At 44.1% G+C, this 21319-nt stretch overlaps 1 protein-coding gene across 1 annotated transcript; it reads left to right on the top strand.

The window, feature by feature from the left end:
- The first annotated feature begins 108 nt into the window (after nucleotides 1–108).
- Nucleotides 109–21319, top strand: FAM83F (family with sequence similarity 83 member F). The gene is made up of 5 exons (XM_059846483.1): nucleotides 109–634; nucleotides 4920–5087; nucleotides 11384–11505; nucleotides 12105–12817; nucleotides 17597–21319. Exons 1-5 carry the CDS (start codon nucleotides 179–181, stop codon nucleotides 17659–17661), a joined length of 1524 nt encoding a protein of 507 aa, XP_059702466.1. The 5' UTR covers nucleotides 109–178; the 3' UTR covers nucleotides 17662–21319.

Consider the following 21319-nt stretch of genomic DNA (forward strand, 5'->3'; position numbering starts at 1 on the left):
GAGGGGCCGGGCGGCGGGGACAGCCGTGTCCCCGGGGCCCGGGGGAGCGGCCGGGCCGCCCCACCCGTCGGGGCGGGCTCGGGCAAGCCAGGTGAGGCGGGCCCGGCCCTGCCTCTCCCTCCTGCCGCAGCCTCCTGCCCTCGCTCCTGGCCGGCGCTGCGCTGGGGGTGCCGGCGGCATGGCGGAGTCCCAGGTGCTGCTGCTGGACGAGCTGCACGTCAACGAGAAGGTGACGGAGGCCCAGGCCCGCTTCTACTACAGCGAGGAGCAGCGCCGAGCCCTGGAGGCGCTGGTGACCCGCGGCGAGGCCGCGTACCGGGAGGCGCTGAGGAAGGAGCAGCTCCGCGATTTCCTCTCCGGCCGGGAGCTGCAGGACCTGCGGGGCGGCTGGCGGGGCTACGACGACCCCCGGGAGGGCGGCAAGGTGGCGCGGGGGCCTGGCGGCGAGACCCTCTCGCTGGCCTACTGGCCCGAGTGCTCGGACACCGAGGTGCCCCCGCTGGACTTGGGCTGGACCGACAAGACGTTCTACCGTGGCATCAGCCGCGTGTCCCTCTTCACGCACCCGCGCAAGGAGGAGAGCGCGCCGCACCTGAAGGAGGTGGTGCGGGAGATGATCCAGCAGGCGCAGAAGGTACGGACCGGCCCTCGACGGGCCGGGCCAGCCCTGCCGCCCTCACTCGGGCCGAGGGTCTGGCTCGGGGCACGGGGTGGAAGGCGGGCGAGAGCCCTCGCTCTGGCCATGCAGTGGTCGGCGTCCGTCAGGCAGGGCTTTCCCTGCGCCTCGTTGCCAGTCGTGTTACGCTTTGCCAAAGGTGATGCCTGTGATGGGCTGAAACCTCTGCGCACCCCACCCGTGGTTCGCGTTGTCCTGTCCCGGCCTCATTCCCGGGTTCAGAGGAAGACAGGTCGCGATGCTGTTACAGCCACCCCTACTTGGTGCGTGCAGGTGTCCCTAGATAAAGACAGAGCAGTGTGTTCGTTATGGGATGGTGTTTTTTGGGTTTATTTTTTGTGGTCTCAACACCGTCCAGCCTGAGCTGCGAGTAGACAAAGTTCAGGCAATATGAGGCTGCTCCTCCCCTTTATCTTTTCCCTGGAAATGACTGATGGTGGTGACAGGGCGCCTCTGGCAAGGAAGCAACCCAGCCACGATGCTACAAGAGCTTGCTTTGAACAGGTGGGGGCAATCACGAGGTTTTTCGTCACCCACCCCGGATGTGGGTGAAGTTCCCGGGGAAGACCACCCAGGAAAAGATCTCCGTCAGAGCTGACACACCCCTTGGGTAAAGGGGAGAACAGCCTAAGAAACTTCATCCCTGCGCTTAGTTTTGCAGCTTTCTGGTTTTTCTGCTTTATAATTCAGCCGTCGTTTCCTCCTCCACCTGTTCCCCTCTGCCAGCACACACTGTATGCACCACTTTTACAGACTTGTTCAAACCGAATCTGCCGGGAAACAGAAAACTTTCCAGAGAGGCATTAATCTGGGTGATCTTCTCAGCTCCCTGTTCTCAGAAATTGTGCACACCCTGTAATTCTGTTCAGTGACTGGTGTGATCAGTCACTTAGAAGACAGAAGCTGTAAAATCCTTACACTCTGATGTAGTGCACCTTCACCTCCTCTTTGCACTGCTACAAATGCTTCTATAGACTGTTCAAGAACTGGGAAAGTTTGTTTCTTTCAATAGCTGTGCCTGGCACCTAGAAATAATTAATTCCTTTGTAGATTTTTTTTTTTTTCACTGACTGGACAAACTATGCCCCTCCCAACCAGAAGCTGGTTTCATGTTTAACAGCCATTTGAGTGTTTAATGGTCCTTTTCGTAGATAACTATGCCTATTGTGTTCGGCTGAGCTGGCCCTGGCAAAAAAGTCTCCAGATAGAAGCTTTTTAATCAGCAAATGAGAGTAGGGGGTTGTTGGGTTTGTTTTTTTCTGAGGGGGGGGGGGGGGGGTTCAAAACAGGTACTGGTAATATGTGGCACATGGCTGTGGGTGGCTTATCATCAGTATTTTACAAACATATGTTAATTAAGCTACCTAGCTGCAATGAGGTTAGCAAGCATTAACTTGCCAATCTTAAAATTCCCGTGAAGAGCTAGGCACACCTATGGGCCCTACAGATAAGTTTATTTTCCATAGGATTGGAAGAGAAATGGGGAAAACCTCTTGCAGGGGTAGACACTCATGCTCCGACTTGCTGTGCTTGGGAACGCTCCTAGGTGATGTTGACAGATCACCAGCTGTGACAGGGGTTTAAGATGGCAAACACAGCAAGCAACAGGCGTTGCCCATGGGAAGTTTTGACTGCTGTTCTCAATGGTCCCCCGTCTTGGAAAGAAGCCTGGACTGACCCAAGGCCCCACAGCCTGGAGGGAGCCACCCCTTCACTTTGCAAAGCCAGTACAGGCAATTAATGGTTTGCCCAGGATGGGGTGTAATTTCTGCAGTCATTACACTCATTGCAAATGGTGGGGATGGAGAGAAAAGAAGTTCCTGCTTCTGCTGTCCATTCCCTCCGTGGATGTTCTTACTTCAAATGAATATTATTTGGCATCCTTTCTCCTAAATAGCCCATCCATACCACTGTGTACAGGGGGAGAAGGAGCATAGCAGGCCTGAGTTAATGCATGAACTGTTCATGCCTTTAACTGTAAGTTTGCCTGTATATGGAGTTGTTCAGAAACAAAGTGGTACAAGTTCACTGTATTTTAATTTTTAGAGATTCTGGTAACATTCCTGTTACATTCCTGCTGGGAAGGGAGAGCCAAGTCAGGACCTGAAATCCTGCCTAGTAGAAGTTACTGTGGGACTTAGTATGATGTAACTCCAGCACAGTTCACCTCTATCAGGAACTTACATGTTAATGATGAGCATTAATACAATGTCAGCTCTTTTTTCTTTCTCTAACAAAGGCAAGCTGGTGTAAGCACTGTTGACAGAAGGAGCCTGACAGAGCAGATGTGTTGGTTGTTGTTGGCCGTACAAGCAGGGACTCAGCAGAGATTCAGCAGATGCAGTGGGGGATGTTTACTGTGGCATCACTTTCCCAAAAGCCATTTGTTCAAGGGCATTTTTCACAGGAAAGAGGTCTCTGGGGAGAATTATTCCCTCTTCCTTAGGGGATTCCTACAAGAGAGCTGCTCCTTTTCCAAGCATCAAGTGAAGAAAGTCCTACAGTGTGATTCAGTATTTAGCTCCATTCACACCTGTATATGCCATCCCCAGCCCAGATGGGCTTATTGCTGTGATTCCCAGCACCTGGGAAATTAAAATTTAGACAACTGTATCCCCAGCATACTGTCAGCATGGCTGCTCTGACCTGGCAAGCTGATATTATGCAGAGGGACTAGAAAAACAGTAGTTTCCTCCATTGATAACCTTTAAAATTTTGAGAATAACTCGGGCAGAAAAATTAATAGGTATTTCTAATGGTGTAAAAGATACATGTTTTGTCTTTCTCTCTCTTTCTGTAAGATCAGCATTAAAGTTACCCATAACCTTCTTGGTTTTGTTGTTACTCATCCTATAAATGTTCAGGCTTGTCTCTCACGTCAGTGAAACCTTTTGTTTTTATGTAAAATCTGTGCCTGGAAAGAAGGATTAGTTTTATACCAGAAAAACAATACATGCGAAGAGAGGGAATGATCATTTTGCCTCCAAATCTTGAATACACTCAGTCCCTTTCTGAGAAATATGAGGTGTTTATGTTTGAGCCCAATAAATCATTCCTTGAGAAGCCAGTCCTGAGAGCAGACTTTTCACAGGGATTTGGGGGAAAAAAAAGGAAAATAGAATTCTTGTTTTCTACCCTATGTGTCATGGCTGAGGATGCAGGCCCTAATTCCTCTGCACATTCAGTCTTCCATTAGACACCTTCAGGTAAGGTGTTAAAGCTGTGTTTTCAGTGGTTTTTTTCAATCTATTTTCAGTGTTCTTCATTTAAGTGTGTCCTTACAGAGACAATGGAAGTTTCTCAATACAGAGGAAAAGCTAGATATTTGCTTTGGCATTCCTCAGGCTGCTAAAATAAGTTACTTTCATCCAGAGAAGGAGAACACTCATAGACATTTAATAAATTCCTTCCAAAGTGCAGCAGCTAACCCAGAAAATTACAAATATTGGTAATGCTTGGGCATATACCTCCCTGTACTTTTGTCTCCCTATGGAGGCCTCTCCTCCATTATCTGGTATCAGTGCTCTCCTTTATTTTGCACCAGTGGGATGGGCCTTCCTTTCAGTTCCTGTTGGAACTCAGGACATCCCTTTGGGAGTCCGGAGTTGCCGGGACCCCTGCCAGGGGGCTCAGAGACCCTGGCACACAGCCCAGAACACCAGTGGGTTTGATTATGAACCGTGGAGCAAATTGCCACCTTTACATGAAGATCTAAAAGCCACAGCAGTTTAAATAATGTAATAATAAAGTTATCACAGGGTGTAAATGTAGGTTTTGGGATTTTTAGTATAGAGGTTTTTGGGGACAAGATGGAGGGATTTGGGCATATCTAGCCTTTCTTCTTCTTCTTCTCTACCTTCATCTTCAGTGGTGATGTTGGCACTTTTAGATTGGTTTAGAGTAGAAGCTCACTGTCTAACATAGATGATAGGTATTGGAAAGTAATTGCAAATATTGTACACGTAGTTTTTACTCTATAAAGATAACACCGCCCTAGGGGCAGGCAGAGTGCCTCTGACTGTCCCGCTGAGTGGAGCTCGGCAGGACAGGAGAAAGAATTTTATAGATAAGATACAATAAACAACCTTGAGACTGAGAAATGAAGAGCTCTGACTCCTTCTTCAAGCGCCTGGCTGGGAAAAGAGACTTTCAAACTTTTCTCAGGGTCACTCTGACCAGCTAGAGACCCCGACAAGTTCCTAATATTTATTCAGTTGTCTGTCTGCCATCTTCTTGTTTCCAGATTATTGCAGTGGTCATGGATGTGTTTACGGACCGGGACATCTTCCGCGATATCGTCGATGCAGCGTATAAGCGCTGGATCCCAGTCTATATCATCCTGGATGAGGAGGGTGTCAAGCTCTTCCTGGAAATGTGCAGATGCCTTGACCTCAGTGACTTGCAGATCCGGGTAAGGTATTCAGTACTAAACCATTATGTCCTGCAGGTCACTGGCCTTTTGAGTTGTAGTGAATCTTGCAACTTGCTTGGACCAGCAAACACATCTCTTCTTCCCTAAAAGTCATCCTACCACAACACTTAAAGTGATGGAACACAGAGGGGTAATGGTGTGGCTTGAAAATAAAAAGGAAAGAAAAAGGAAATATTTGGATTTTTTTTGCCTTTCACCCAAGGAAGGGATCTGTGTAGTTTCCTGGCTCTTATGACCTAAAAATTCCTGTTTGGGGAGAAAATTATCAGAGAAAATTCCTATAGGTCTTCTATGTGAGGATTCAAACTAGAATTCAAACTGGAGTTCCAGGTAGCTCTTGGAGTTGTCTGCATGGATCCCTCTTACAGGACACATACATTCTGTGAAATCAAGACTTTCCTTCCCAACAGTGGTTGTCCAGGAGTGAATGAGCTTGTAGTCCTCCTGTAGGACAACTTAAAGGAGAATTTAAGGGATTGAGGGCCACAGCTGCTGCCCAGTCCCATACCAGAGTGTGCCTTCATACCGTGCATGCAGCACAGCAGTCAGTCTAGCTTGCCTGGCAGAAGCAGCCTCAGAGGGATCTCACTCCATTACATACAGACTGAAATAATTTGTGTATTTCTTGTTAGTATTGTATTCTTTCCTTCCCCCCCATCTTTTCAGTCACTGTTGCTACTACAGACTTGTTCTAAATCCTGAAAGAAGTTGCTAGGTTGGAAACAACCTATGGGATGCCAGACTCACTTGTCTGTGATCCAACTGTTCTGTGCAGTGGCGGTGGAAAAAGAGCTTTTTTCCTGGAGGAGGGGTGGATTTTCCTTAAGCACTCAATTAATAGTTTAAAAAACCCCAAAATACAACCAAAACTCAAAAGCTCTAAGATTATAGAGTCTCATATTAATCATTTTAGGAGAACCATCTTAAATCTGAAAATTGCCTGCATATATCTGAAGAGTTCTCTGTGAACTACCACTCTGCTCTGAGTTTCATCAAAAAAGACATCCAGCTGAGAAGTTTTCCCTTTTTTCCAAAACAGTGGTGGAAGTTCCTTCCCTCTGGTATCTTTGAAAGCAAGACACAGACCTCATTATAACAGACGTGTTTCAAGTGCCAGTGGTATTGTGTGTCCTAGGCTTGTATCTCTTTGGTACATAATTGTGAAATCACAGCAGTAGTTCCATCTGCTCTGGTACCAGTTTCTCAGTACTTTTCTTACTGTGTCATCATGTACAGCAATGATGTCTTCAGTACTACAATATTTTAGCTCCTGGACAGACTGAATGAAAAGATGTCCTGGCATTTTAGAAAGAGTTGTGTTGGTATTGGAGAGCTGAGTTCCTTTCAGTCTTCCATTTCTGTCTCTAAAGCAGTCCCCTTCTGCTCGTCCTCTTATCCTTCTACTCAGGCTTGATACTCCTAAACCAGTGATCCCAGTGATGTGCTACAGCAGTGCCTAGGTCCTGCAGCAGTCCAGTTGTATGGCTCTCTCTAAGGAGGTGCAGTTTGAACTGATGCAATCAAAAGAAGGAGAAAATGTTTTGTGTCCCTTCTGTGATTCCATTCTTTCATGGCAACCCATGCTATGTTTTCCTTTAGACATCTTCAGCCAAAAATAGTACAAGCTAAGTTGAAGCAAGTCCACAGAGAAGAAATTTTTAACATCTTTTGACCTAGTTGTTCACTATTCTGCAAAGCTTCAGCCTGCAGATTGCTATCCTTCAAATTTTCCCCCTCTTTTCCAAGGTATCTCATACTGGCCCTTAAATTCCCCTGACGGTTGTTATCTTTTTTTCCAGTATGGCTTAGGTATTTTTTTAGTCTTGCTAAGGTCAATGCAGTTAATTCCTGTATATGGTTCAGTGGAATGACCAGGGAGATTCTTCATGGAATGGGGAAACAAGTCATTTGCCTCTCAAGGAAGATGGTCTCTTAGTATCTCACCCAGAGCTGCCTTGGATGTGCCTGTGCTGCTGCTTGGGTCAGTGTAGCAGAAACCATCATGTAGGGATTTCCCTGACAACAGGCTTTGGAGACCCAAGGAAGCTCTGGCAAAGTTAAGGTTTCCCCGTGAGGACTCCCCACAGCCCTTCTTCTTTGGTGTAATGTGCCAAGGGTTGAAGATCCAGATTTAATGCAAGAGAGTAAGCTGGGCCTCCAGTCTTGGTCAGCAGAATCATTTTGTCCCGTGTTGTTTGATCAGAGAAGATACTGAAATTGCTGAGGAAACTCTCTTTCACCCATTTCTTATCTACCGTCTTTCTCCTGACATCTGCTTTGATGTCTGAGTTTCTCCCACAGATTTTTAGCAACAGGGAAAATGTTAACTCCTTTTTGAATTACCATTTTGCTTTATTCTAGAAGATTTTCACCAGTTTTCACCAGACGTAGTTTGCCAGCAAAGGAGTTGCATACTCTTCTTTCCTGCCCTTCTGCCCACCTTTCCTTTGGAATGCTTGTGCGAGGTACAGAGGATGGGGTTTTTTTTTCTCTCAGGAAGTTGCAGCCACATGAGAGATAACTCTAAGGTTTAGAGACAAATTCTGATCCCAGGGGGAGAGAGATGATGCACTACCGTGAACTGCAGTGTCACAATGTTTATTCTGTCTTCTGTCACCACCAGATACTCATTTTGTTCTGTGTTTTCTGCTCTTTTGGTCCCGTTGCCCTGTTCATCCAATGCAAAGCGAATACTTCAGCAATCCTAATACAGGGAGGTTTACTGGTAACATTGGGTTTTGCCCTTTGTCTATGTACAGGGATGGAAATTTTCACAAAATTCTTGGCTATTGTATTCTTTTTGTAGAGATGGCAAGGTATCATGATCTGCTGACAGTCTCATGGGAGGGAAACTGCTGTAGGAAGACAGTACCTCACCCTGCAAAGAGTAAAAGTTCTTAACCAACTCCAAGCATGAAATGAGAAAACCTCCATTTTTGTCTGAATGCCAGAGCTCACCAGAAGTGTATTTAAATTCAATCATCAGAGCATTCATGGTTTGTTCATAAGAGCATGCCTTGTGTGTGTGAGTCATATGGCTTTGTGAGCCTACAGGACATGGTTTGTCAGACTTCTGTTGTGTTTGACATAAGACTGTTCTACAGAGATCACAGTGAATCAGAATTCTCATAGACACTGAATTCATAGCCCCTCAGAAATTCTCTTTTTTCAGGACCTGAGGGTGAATGTTCTCCCCAGTTTTTAGATAGGTGGTTTTTGTCCTCATGTTTCTTTTAACCCCGACCACAGTAACAGATACTCCTGCCCAAAGACAGAGAGTTCTCCTAGAGTTCCAAACAAGCCCAGGGAATGATTTGTCTGCAGGAAGTTCACCTTCACTTTAATTTTTGCATTCATTTTCCTAGCATGTAAGAAGTTTCTCCTTTCACTTCAGAAAGCCTAAAAAGCTTCTCTCTAAGAAACTTTTGGAATTTCATTTCAGTATTTTATGGGTTTCATCATTGACTCCTACCTGAGATGAGAGAGGGGTGGAATGTGATGTGTAGCAGTGCTGTTGGTTTTTTAATGGTCTGCTGGAGTATTCTTCTAGACTACTTGTGACCTTCTGAGAATGGGAGCTTGCAAGGCTCTCTTTTTGTAAAGACACAGATAATACTCAGTAATTATCTTGGTAGGCCACGTCCCAGCTAGCTGCATTCCATTCTGTTCTACCTGAATGCTTGCAAGTTACACTATTTTGTCAATAACCATTCCCTTTCCAAAACTGTCCAGGGCAAACAGAGGATTTCCTGGTTCTAAGAGGGAAGGTACACATAGGTGGAAGCAGTTACATCTCCCTTTAGGGTCTGTCTTTAGTATTCCCCCTACTCAGCCCCAGTTTGTAAGCACTATGGCCTAGGTCTGTCAAGTCAGTCACAGCATTACTGACTTTGTAAATTGGGTCTAATTTAGCTTTCTAAATTCAGAGTGAGGTTTAAAAGTGTCACAATAAAGCAAGGAAGACCAGTTCCTTACTATTTGTATTAGGATGCTCTGTCAGGCTTGACTGTTACCAGTCATATTGAGTTGTAGCCAGGGAGATGTTAGTCACTGCTTTTGCTGAGGAGTGGTGCAAGTCTGTGGAAAGGAAATATAGAAATTTAATGCAGACTGCATCTCCCATAAGCCAGGATATTACAGAACAAACCTTAAGCAGGCTTCTGCAACAATACAGATCTGGAGGAGTCACTTCTATCTGGTGAGCTAACTGGTCCTCTACTCAAAATATTTGTTACTACTATAACTCTAGTGCCTCCTGAAAATGCCTGCAGTCTCACTTCATTTATATTTGTCTCTCCTCTTTTGTTATTGTGCAGTCTTTGGTACATGAACCCAGTCTCGTTCTTCCTCTGTAGGTTGACTTAGCAGTCTACAAATGTTCCAAGATCCTTCAAGGCAGAAAATTGTATACAAATAACCTGTTAAGTGACTTGATGTTTTTATGACTTTGTGCTTGTTTTCTGCATTTCAAGATGTATTAATGCACTCCTGTACCTATTTTATTCAAAGAGGTTTATGTGCTCAGCTGTTCAGTTCTATCCCCTCTGCTCCTTTCTGAGTGTTACATACAGCTCACTTACTGCAGAAATTCAAGTGTGCTTTCTTTCCACCACAAGAAGGTGATAGAACATACAAACACAATAAGATCCACACTTGTTATATGCTGGGAAACTTTCTGCTCACACAGACTGATGCTTCTTGATTCACAGGGGAAGGTATCACAGTCAGAGCTGTTGACTGACTTCTTGTCTTGTGCAGTCAGCATAGCATGATTTGGCAAATCCCACATCCAGCATTAATCAGCAAGGAAAAAAAATATTTCAGGTGATCAGCCAGCCAAATTCAAATGTTATTTTAATTACTGGAAAGGGCACCATTTCTCCTGTGCTCTACCCAACCTGTCTTCAGCATCCCATACATATGACTCACTGCTAGGCCTTGGGCAAGCCACTTCATCTTTTTCTGTCTTAGGCTCCTCATCTTTAAAATGGAGTAATAATACTTTCAGCAGTGTTGGGAGCATTAATTAGCTAATGCCCACACAGGACTCCAGACAGATCAAGCAACAGCTGAATGCAAAACAGTGCTATCATCAGTTACTGTTAGTCAGAATTTGTATTTCCACTGCTGTATTCTAGTGGGGGAAATAGCAGCAGATTCAAAAGGCAGGAGTTGTGTTCAGAAAAACAGCTTTTGAAAGAAATCTGCATTCTTATAATCACTCATTCCTGCATGCTGATTTCAGTAGCCTATCAGTATTTAAGCTGTTTATAGTAATAGGACTTGGCTCTTTGTGGGATCTGAGGCTGTGCTAGCATTAGCCAAATCCTCCTGATTCTTCTGCTCTGCAGATGGGGAAGAATGAAGCAAAGGTGAATTGACTTTCCCAGAACATCACAGGGAGCAGTATAAGAACTGCAATTACACCTGGAACTATCTGACTCCCAGCCCTGGATTTATGACTCCAGTTCACAGTACCTTTTAGCTTTTCATTCTTAAGGAATACTTACATAAAAATATAGTGGAATGAAGAAAATTGTCTAGATTTGTGTGTCAGAGTGACAAGATAATTTGCTCCAAACTTACACTGACATTCAGTGTTTTTGGATTTGGGGGGAGGAGAGGGGGAATGTTTCATGTTAGACACTTTGGGAGTTCAGTCTTGTGCAGCCAGGACCCATGAGCAGAGTAACACTCAGTCAGTGCAAATATATCCTTATAGTATGCACGGGCACACATCTATTGTTGAAAATTATGTAACCCTAACTTTGTGGTTTTTCTGTGTCTGGTAGAGCTTTGTTTCATTACTTGTAGGTTTGCTGACAAAATGTGAGATGGGAGATGTGAGGTTTGGGGAGAAGTATTCTCTAACTACTTCCATTCGTTTTATGAAAATATTCTTCTTCCTCATCTTCAGAAATTCTTCTTCGCTGATCTATTTGGGACATTAGTAGAGACACTTATCTGAAAGCATTGTCTTGCCAGTGGCTCAAGTGAATAGCTAAAGACAGCAGGCAGGGTTTTGATGATGTTGACCCCTTGGACAGCTATAAACTGTCCAAGATGGAGAGGAGTGACCTGTGTAGACAGGGGATGACAACAGGACTTACAGCACTATGCTCTCCTTTGCAGCCCTTCTGGTGGCTGATACAAAATGAGCTATAGTCCCAGAAGTAGTGAGACAATGTGAGTGACATCTTAACACTTGGAGCTGGCAATTATCTAATTTTCTGCCCTATTTATTGTGACATTTTGTCTTTTCACCTCCCTGCTAGAATGTCCGCATACGCTCTGTGACAGGAGTTGGGTTCTACATGCCATCAGGGAAGATCAAAGGCACACTGGCATCCCGATTCCTGATGGTGGATGGTGAAAAAGTGGCCACTGGATCATACAGGTGGGTTACTCTTGTTTAAGGCATTAAGGCATTTATTTAAAGAAGGGTCATCACTTTGCTTGAGAGTCTTCTTCACACATCACCCCCCTTCTATCCCAGCTTCTGTTATCTGTGTGGCATCTGTAGAAACTGGAGTGGGACAACAAAGAAGGTGGCATAGAGCCCTTCTTCAGAGAATGGAACATACATACATGCTGGCATACCTTTTCAGAAGGCTAGAGACAGTTCCACACTGCATCAGGAAGGGGTCTGCAAGGACTCCCCACCAGTCCCTGTACTCAGTTCTCTTCAGTGAGGTTTTCAGTCCAGAGACTCTTCCTGTTGATGCAGTGCTGCTTGTTTAAAAGGGTAAACTTGCTTGTATAAAAGGGTAAACTGTCCTTCAGAGTTTCAGGGCCTTTTCTCCCAAATCTGATCTACATGTCTGAAGAAGAACAATAATGTTGTGTCATATATCCATTGGGGCCCATCTGGCCAAGGATATGAGGGCAAATGGCATAATGCTACATATTCCCCTGTAGTGTCTTAGGTTTTGTTAGGTGGGCTGGGTCAAGTATGCACCCCAAAATCTAATGTCAGGTTCTGTTTCCTCCTCTTAGCTTCACATGGACTTCATCTCACATTGACAGAAACATCCTGCTAGTCTTGACAGGACAGCACGTGGAGATGTTTGACATTGAGTTTCGTGAGCTCTACGCCATCTCAGAGGAAGTTAATTTATACAAGGAACTGGGTATTGCTAACCCATTCCTCCTTGGAATTGGGAAGCCAGGCTTTCATTCCTCCACCGTGGCTCGGAAGTTCATTAACCCAAAGTATGGTTTAGTAGCAGGGGCAACCCGTGGTGATATGATGCTCTGGGCTTCACGGCACAGGCAAGACAATCAGGGAAACATGGAAAAGGAGGAAACAAGTGAGTCAAAGAAACGGTTAAATCAGTTCCTGAATGACTTAGTCACATTGGAGCAAGTATTCCCAGAAATAGATCCACCTCTGGAGAACTTGAACAAGCTGAATCGGAGCCCCCAGAAACTGTTGTCCCGGCTCCACGTGGACCTGAGAAATAAATCCAAATCCAGAGAGTCTATTCGTGACATAAAGAAGGAAGATGCTCAGGGCAATGGAAAGCAAGGAAAGCGGTTTGCCAGTGGGCTTTTCAGTCGCAAGGCCAAGCGCTCTCCAGGCTCAAGCATTGAGGCCAATTCTTTTGCCAGTGAAGGACATTCAGGAGAAGACCTTGGTAACATGAAACTGGAATATGAGAGGCTCAGCATTGGCCATGCTAGTGTTCGGAGCGCTGGGGGCAACTCAGGTAAAACCTTTTGCCAGCATACTCTGCTTTCTGTGTCCCTTGCTCTGAGCTTGGCTGATTGATGCAAGCATACCCACTATAGCCACTTGTGAGTAGATCCTCTCATTTCCTCTGAATCAAAATAGGCAAGAACAAAGGGTAGAAATTGTATCAAAAGATACAGGCAATATAAGTTTAAAGCAATTTAATGGCAGTCTTACTGTAAGGTTGGTACTTCTCATGTGGATGTTTCTCATACTTTTGAGCAGCAAAGGGAGAGGAAGGGGAACGTTGCCTTGTGTAAAACAGTGCTCAGTCCATGAAGTCCATTTGCCTTATAAACAGCAGCACTATATTCTCTATTGTCTTGTCTAGCAGGCCACAGACAGATTTTCAGTGTAATCCCTTCCTTTTCTCATTAGAGTTTAGGCAGGTGTATTTCCTATGACAAATTTCTGGTGGAGAAGAGAGGAAAACATGCTTATGTTGAGGTGAGGAGACAAGAAGTGGAGGAAAGGGTGCAAGTCGTTTTAATTTGCTCCTTTACCTCCTTCTGAAATGGGGGAGAAGGTAATGAAAATGGAAGTTACAAAGTAGGTCACTAGATCTCAACTTTTCTTTCTTTCCTAATGCACGATTGATATTTTCATTAAGTCCTTTGAAGGCTTCAGTCAGTTAAAGACACAAATGTTAAAGATTTCTAATGGGTTATGGGTTCATAGCTACCTCCTCAACATTTAATATGTTTTGTGAGATTGAAGTAAATCTTTGGACTATTCATCCTGGTTGTCTTCCTCTCAGTGAGCTGTGTTGGGTGTCAATACATCCTGCACCATCAGGAAAATAAACTAATTGCAAGGAGAAAATTTCTCCTCCACTTGTCTGTCCAGAGACCATTCTGTGCTCTGATGAATGCAAAATGCAGATATAGAGAAACTGAATTCCTTTTCAGTTGCCATGATGTGAAGTGGAAAGATGTTCTTTTGGGACCAAGAAGAAAAGCAAGGTATTGGGATGGTCAACAACAATGATTAATTAGGTTCCTGGAAATATTTCTGGCTAAATGAGGGACAGACCCAAAAATGCCAAATGAACACAAGAAAGAGGAATTGTAAGAAGGAATAGCTAATTTATTTAAGACTGCAGTAGATCCATTTTAGAATCTGGATTTGACATCTGGGAGGCAGAAGTAAACCCTGGTCTAAAGAGGTCCTCTCTCCAAGTAAGTCTTGAGCACAGACATTATGTGCTGGTGGGCCCCATTCTTCAAGGCCAGGAAAAGCAAAATCGGTGAGGACCTGCGGGGAGATGGATGGGCATTTCCATTGGCAGGAATGGAGCTGAGTGCTTGCACTACCCTCTAGTGACAGAAGGAGAGAATTGTGTCATCTCTGATTCATCAGCACTTGGCAGTATCAAGATTCTCACTGTCACCTGTTTCAAAGCAGCCAGCCTGGCATTCCCACAACGTCCTGATGAAATCAGGCCCAGCTTAAGACACAAGATGTTGATGTCTTTGGCTGGGCACTGCACCCTGCTGGGGCATTGCACCATCCGGGCAGCAGGGATGTCCCTATTCCTCCTAACACAGTGGATCTGTGCCAGACAGTCTGATGCTTGGTCTAGAGCATTTCCACCAATACATTACCATGCTATTATGTTCAGGTTTTATTTATTGCCACTGTTACTTCCTGCAGACTGCCAATTCTTTCAATAAGGGGGAAGGAAGAATTGAGAACAGGTCCAGGGAAGGTGCTGAGGTCCAGCACACCATTCTTCCCCCTGTGCTTTTTCTGACCTCATAAATCTTTCCAGTGAGTCCTTGCTAGTATTTTTTGGTTTATGCAAATTGGGAATGCCTATTCATGGTGACAGTGGGGGACTCCATAGCTTTTGAAGTATGGTGTAAGTAGACTTTGTCCATCTGGTGTCATCAAAGGCTGAAGGAAGATCATGGATTGTGTGTTGCTTTTGAAATAAATCACTCTCTTGTGAGAGAAAACTTCTCTAGTCTAATAGTCCCAAAGTGGCATATGAACAGAGATGGTAGAGGGCACGTTAGATAGATGAAGACTCATGAGGAACAGAAAAGGATTTAATAAAAAATTCTTAAACACAGCCATGGAATAGAGTTCCAGCCTCACTATAAAGATAGGAGGCACTTTGTTCTTGGGTAACTTTAGGGCTGACTTAATTTGAAAAGTTTGTCTTTGAGCAAAGCTAGTAAAAACTGGTGCTGTGATATTCTGGGTGACAGAAGGGAGGGAAGAAGTGGAAATGAGAGGGTACTTGGTATGCAGGCAGGTTAGGATGCAATTATTCAGAGCTTCACGGTTTGAAATAGCTGCCCTTAGCTTTTGTAAAGATTAAACAGCACACCTAAGCCCCATGGGCCTGCCTGTGCACACATCCTCCAAAGTCACTATTAATTCTCTGGCACCACGGAGACACATCCCACCTTGCAAATGCATGGAGAGACCAGATCCACACCCCAGCAGCTCATGCAGTAGTTGAAAGACATTATTCAAGCAGGCTAAAAGTCAGATTCAGTCTTGTAGGAGCAAAAAGTGATGAAGAGAATCTGAGCTTGGAAGGAAAATGGTGGAAGTGTGTGCTGTGATGGAGTCTGAAAATCTGATGCAGTTTTTACAGGCTGGAAAAGGATTCCTATGAGTCAGACCTGGGAGTCTGGAAAATACAAGGGCTCCAGATAGAAAGTAATGTCCCAAACTAAGTTTCTGAATTAACACCCTGAGGTGTTGTCCTAGCACACGGCAAGTTGTACATTGTCTTAAAAGGTTTTCTCAAACCACATCATGAAATTAACAGAACCCTTGGATTTCACTGTTGCCGGCTGAGGAACACAAAAGCAGCTCTGAACTTGACCAGAATCTTGTTAATTTTAAGCTGCTGCTGGGCATACTGTGGTCAGCAAAGACAGTGACTTCTGTGTGCAGTTTCTGGGAAACGCTGCAAAAGTCTGAAAGCTCTGTGCCTTCAGAAGGAAGGCGCAGACTTTTTGGTTAGTGTTCGCCTTTGGAAGAAGCAAAGTGGGCTTGTTCAGATGGGTCTGCTGTCCTGAGGTGCTCCGTGCATCGACTTCATTCCTCATGAGCAGTGGTTGCAAAATACACACACTTAGTAGAAGGATTTGTGTTTCAGTTTTGTGTGCTTCTTGCAGCAAGAAATGGAATTCATGCTGGGCACTGCAATGGCATTGAAATAGCTGCTTAGTTATCACGTGTTTTTCTGCCAAAATAAGATCATGGAAGGGTAGTAACTGGAATTTTCAGCCCCTTTTCTAAAGAGAAAGAGGGAAACGTTGTTGGGTACATAAAAGGAAGATGTTTGCTCTAACTGTAGTGGGATATGTAGAAAAAGGTCAGAAGACAAGAGTAGAAAGTGACAAGAACAAAAGGGCTGGGAGTTGAAATTAAGCAGAGAAGCACAGACATCTTTCAAAAAAGCATGAGGGTCTTGAATATGATGCAGATAGGGAAGGAAAGAGGGGTGGATAGGAGATAGGAGTAATGATAATACTGTCATGCAGGATGTGTCAGAGGGGGACAGGTAGAATGAAATGCCACAGGGAGCTGTGGGGAGGAAGCAGTAGCACACACAGCAGCCACAGAAGTGAGGGCAGGGTGCAGTGCAACCTCCCAGGTGAACATCAAGAAGATGCAGTGTGGAAGAAAGTGGAGAGAAGGAGGGGGACAAAAGAGAATTCTTCTCTTCCCCATCACCTACAGGTAAGGGCAGCATTGATCAAATACCCACAAGCAAGACAGTGACATTAAAAATTATTCACTTGAAGCCCAATTCAGAGACAGTGCTTGGGTTGAATGCTCCCTACTCTTAGCAAGGCTGAGACTTCTCAGTGGCATGTCACCATGACCTGTGGCAGTTTTCCCTGTCTGTTTTCACTCTGAACTGGCATCTGGCTCCAAGTGCTTGGGAGATGCACATGTATCTTCCTTCTGTACAAATACATGAGTGGGGCCTGCCTGTGTTCAGAGTGATTCCAAGCCATGTGGCAGCCCCTGTCAGCTCCTGCTGCCCTGGGCCAGAGTCATGCAAGCTTTACTGAGCTCACATGAGCTCCCTTACTTGCAAAAGCCTCTGAGCACACTTTTGTACAGTGCTTGAAACAGATATGCTGGGGCATCCAGATGAACATCTGGCTGTAATGATGGACACCAGACAGAAGTGCAAGCACTGAAAGGTACAGATACTGGGAACAGAAGAAATTCATAGAGTAAGCAGTGAAAAAACCTAGGATTATAAAAAACTGGAGGCAGCATACTCTGCCACTTTAGTGAGAGACCTTGAGGCCTTGGGATTTGTCTTGCAAAGGCAGTGTTGGAAACACTGGCACTAGAGATGTTTGAAACAAAATGTGGAAAAAAACCTCTACTGAGAATGTGTGTGGGTATCAAATGAATGAGATGACCTTGGGTTTTCAGGATTTTTTCCATACCTCAATCTTTGGAAAACTTCTCACCCAAGGCATGACCAGACTATTTATCAGTGCCAGCTGGGACCTAATGAAGCTGGACTTGGGTACAAGCCAAAGCTTGTAGAACTACTTCTCCAGTGGTTTTCTCTACAATATACTCTGCATTTGATCTTATTTTAATGTTTCTTCATTTCACTGCAGCAGAAAAAAAACCATGATAGAGTGCAGAATAATGTAGGTCTAACAAGGTGTATAGTAAAAAATGAGAGTGAAGCATGAGTCCAAACTTTATCCAGGGCTTATTTACATAACATTAACACTACTTTAACTTCTTTTCCTTCCAGGTAACCTGAATCCAAACTCCACTATGAGCGATAAAAACAAACAATCTACCTGTGTGTTATCTTGATTGGGAAGGATTGTCTGGAGGACTAAAGACTGAATCACAAGCTGGAACAGTAACTTCTTGATTGATTTTGAACCTACAGCCATATCCTCATGCAGTGATCTGTAAAGCCACTGCAGGTCCTGGATGCATCTGGCACCCCTGGCTAAAGCACATTTACTGGGTGACGAGCAGACTTTGGATAGTTGGTCCCTTAAATGAGGGTTAGTGATGAATGTATTAGTCCATGTCTATGTGCACACATATTTTGTATATAAAAACAACTGTGATGACTGGTCTCAGAGCTTGCTCTGTGCCCAGAGAAATGCAGGAGATTTTCTGACTTACTTGTGCTGCTACTTCGGTCTGTCTGGCTGCAGACTTGGAATCACTGTGTTGCATTGTTTACTCTACTGCACTGCAAAAATGTATTGATCTGACTGGCTGTAAGGCTGAATTCAATCGAAGTGGCAAAATCTGGGTGAAATAAGGATGTTTACAGACAGTGGAGCAATCCTTTGTCCGTAAGGAGTCTTCCTGTAGATTCCTGTTGTTACTGGCCCAGGCAGAAATGAGTGGTCTGGGAGAAGACTTTAGCTAACAGTAGCCTACAGAGCAGTATCAGAACTGTTTCACATCCTAAATGTAACAGTTGAACAAAGTGATTTAGCAAGAATGTGGCAAAGTGGAAAAATGGAATACAGGGCAATGTTTAACATACACTTGAGACTGGGTCAGGAGAAATGCCTGATAAGGGGCCTGGGCAGGGTCTGGGAGCAATAACACAGACTTCAGGGGCTGTGACGAAATCCTCGTTGTTGCTAATTCAGCAATACTTTTACCATTCATGGAAACCAAATGATTAAGGAGCACATCTTTGAGGGTTGAAAGAGGAAGCAGAGGAGGCATGCAACCTTTTCAAATGTCCTTTTTTTTTTTTTTTTTTTAAAGTTAACCTTTCCAGAATCTAAATCATGCTAAAACTGAGAGCTTTGATCCATAAGAAGCATTGTGTGCAATCAGACCAAAGGCCATTTGATCTGCTGTTCTGCCTCTGAGAATAGCCTGTAACAGGTGATCACAGAAGCATAAAATACAAGGCTTGTATATACAGAGGTCTTTCTCTGACACCATTCCAGCAGTCTGTGGACTTTCTCAGCTTTCTGGCAGTTCCTTCTGGACCTGGTCTTAATGAATGCACTTAGTCCCTTTCTAAAAATCCTTTTTTACTTTTGGCCTCCAAAGTGTTCTGTGGTACCAAACCCTAAATTCAGTGTGTGTACAAAAAAGAACTGCTGTTAGGCTGTTTTAATGGTTTCTTTGATGATTACCTCCTAGCTACTATGGGATCTAACTGGCATTTCTGTCCTCTTGTTCACTCTCCTTTTTCCAGTTCTGCTCACTAACAGAGTGGATAAACAGATTGTTTTTGTCTCTACAGTGGGCAGATTGACATTTCACTCTGCTTTCTTGCCATTTAAATTACATATCCTGCTGTCATAAGTAAATCCTCTTGTGATACCTAAAAAAATTAGATCCTAGTTATTAGAAGAGACCTGAAAACTAACGTGCCTACTTGCCAAAAAGTATTTAAACATCAGAAAACCACAGGTTTAGTTTTCTTACTTTTTGTTTAGAGAAACCATCTGGGTTTTTAGCTGCACAACAAATTCACAGCAAAGGCAATTGATGCACTCCCAACACAGAAGCAGCTGATGGAAAGGCTCTTTCAGGTGCTGGGTTGCAGTAGAGGTTGTTACTCTCTACTGCAAAATACAAACAGCTGTCTGTAGTTGATGGTAAAATGCAATTGATTGATTCACTGATTGATTAATTGCCTTTCCTTGAAGTATATTTAATTTGAATGGGAAGCAGGTCCATTTTGCTCCATTTACCCTTCAGAATGTCTTGAGATGCTAAGATACCAAAGGTATTGTGCCCTCTGTTAAACATACTCATCCTCATTCCATGGGTTAAATGCTTGCTAGCCTATATAATATATTCTATATAGCCTTCTGGGAATCAGCTGTAGTTTTACAGCTGGGTCTGCCAGCTCATATTATGAACAGTGTTTCATAAAGTTGTTCCTGGTAATGGGGAAAAAAAGAGGTGTTGGAAATGACACCTCCACTTGGATGGAGAAGTGACTTGATAGCTGAGTTATCCTGTTGGCTTTGTATGTGTAGCTCATGTGCCTAAAGCTACTCACTGTGTTTGCAGGATTCTTGAAAGTGGTATGATTTTGCCATACTTTGTTTACCACTCTGCAGACATTTGGGAGACTTTTTTTTTGTATTTATTTCACTTTGTTAGCAAAGATCAGATATAAATTTATTAGGCCAATGTTGTTCTACTTCTTGTTCTGAAAAGAACAGTGTCTGGTGCTTCCTTTTCCTCCCAGGCTTTTAAAATATTTATTTTTTTAATTGTGCAATAGGTTAATTAACTAATTAGCACCATGTTGATATATATGGTCAGGTTTTCCAGGAAGTCCTTTATCTCCTTGTTGCTTCATCCTGGGTGACTTCACAAATAGTCCAAGGCTGATTTCACCTGTCCTTCCCTTCCTTCCTCACTTACACATTAGTGTGTTTTACTTTCTCTTCCCTAGGGTGGATGTCAGAGCTCTTTTCTTTAACCTGTCAACTAACAGGATATCCTTTCCAGAGAAAGTCTCTTATCTGCTTGTCTTCTTTGTTGCCACACCAGTTCCTGAAAGAGAATGTTCACTTGTTTTCAGATTCTTTCCGTGGAAGTCAGTCTCATGCCTTGACTCCAGGGGCTAGTAGAATTCCTTAGGCTTATCACACACTGCTTAATTATTTAATTTGAGAGAACAAACTTGCTTTTTTGCATGATAGAAATCTGCTCCTTAAACTCAGCGTGACTCTGAGGACGCACACAGCCTTGTTGATCCAGAGTGGAGGTTTCAGGCTCTGGTGGAACTAGTTCTTCCCTGAAGATAAAATCTGCTGAACTTGGCCTATTTACCTGCTCCTATGGCAACAGAAGTGAGTCTGTGTGAGGTGACCACATTTATTTTGACTAGTTTTTGCTAATTGTGGTTCTTGATGAGTGCTGGAAACCTGGGGCTGTGACCTGTAAAATGAATTTCTCTTGCTCTCCAGATAAAATGTGGTTGATGGTGCTGGGGGTCACAGGGGCAAAGAGCAGTGCTTAGCAATTGTGATGGAAGTCTGCCAGTAGAGGATGAAGGGATGAAGGTCAGCAGTCTTCAAATAAGCTGTCACTTGGTGCTTGCCCAAGATGTCCCCTCTTGTAATCAAGTCACCAAGCTCCCGAGGGGGTTGGAAAGACGGGAATTGTTCTGTTGCTACTCAGAAGAGCCAGATTAGCTCTCTTTGGCATCTGTACCCTGACCCTGTACAATCCCAAGAGGATTCCTGTCTTCTGGATCTCTTTCCCTCTTTGGCTGGTCTGTGTGGAGCACCATAGGGCCTACAGCTGTGGTCCTTGTTTTGGACAGAAAGTAACAAAGCTGGGGCTCATGGCTCTCTCTGACTGCAATGGTGAGTGGTTCAGAAAGAGCCACTTGGCTGAATGTGTGCCTTCTGTGTTTCTTTTGGTACGAGTTTGTATATTTAATGTATATGTGTCCAGTTAATTATGTGGGAGACCTTTTCTAAGTCAAACAAATAAACTGTATAGTGTGTTACGTTTA

Source organism: Haemorhous mexicanus, chromosome 5 (assembly GCF_027477595.1).
Source record: "Haemorhous mexicanus isolate bHaeMex1 chromosome 5, bHaeMex1.pri, whole genome shotgun sequence".
Taxonomy (NCBI): domain Eukaryota; kingdom Metazoa; phylum Chordata; class Aves; order Passeriformes; family Fringillidae; genus Haemorhous; species Haemorhous mexicanus.

Excerpts from the sequence above, each read along its gene's own strand:
- FAM83F (XM_059846483.1), top strand. The coding sequence starts at position 179 with ATGGCGGAGTCCCAGGTGCTGCTGCTGGACGAGCTGCACGTCAACGAG. Across the intron at positions 635-4,919 it reads TGATCCAGCAGGCGCAGAAG|ATTATTGCAGTGGTCATGGA; the intron begins GTACGGACCGGC and ends TCTTGTTTCCAG. Across the intron at positions 5,088-11,383 it reads TCAGTGACTTGCAGATCCGG|AATGTCCGCATACGCTCTGT; the intron begins GTAAGGTATTCA and ends CCTCCCTGCTAG.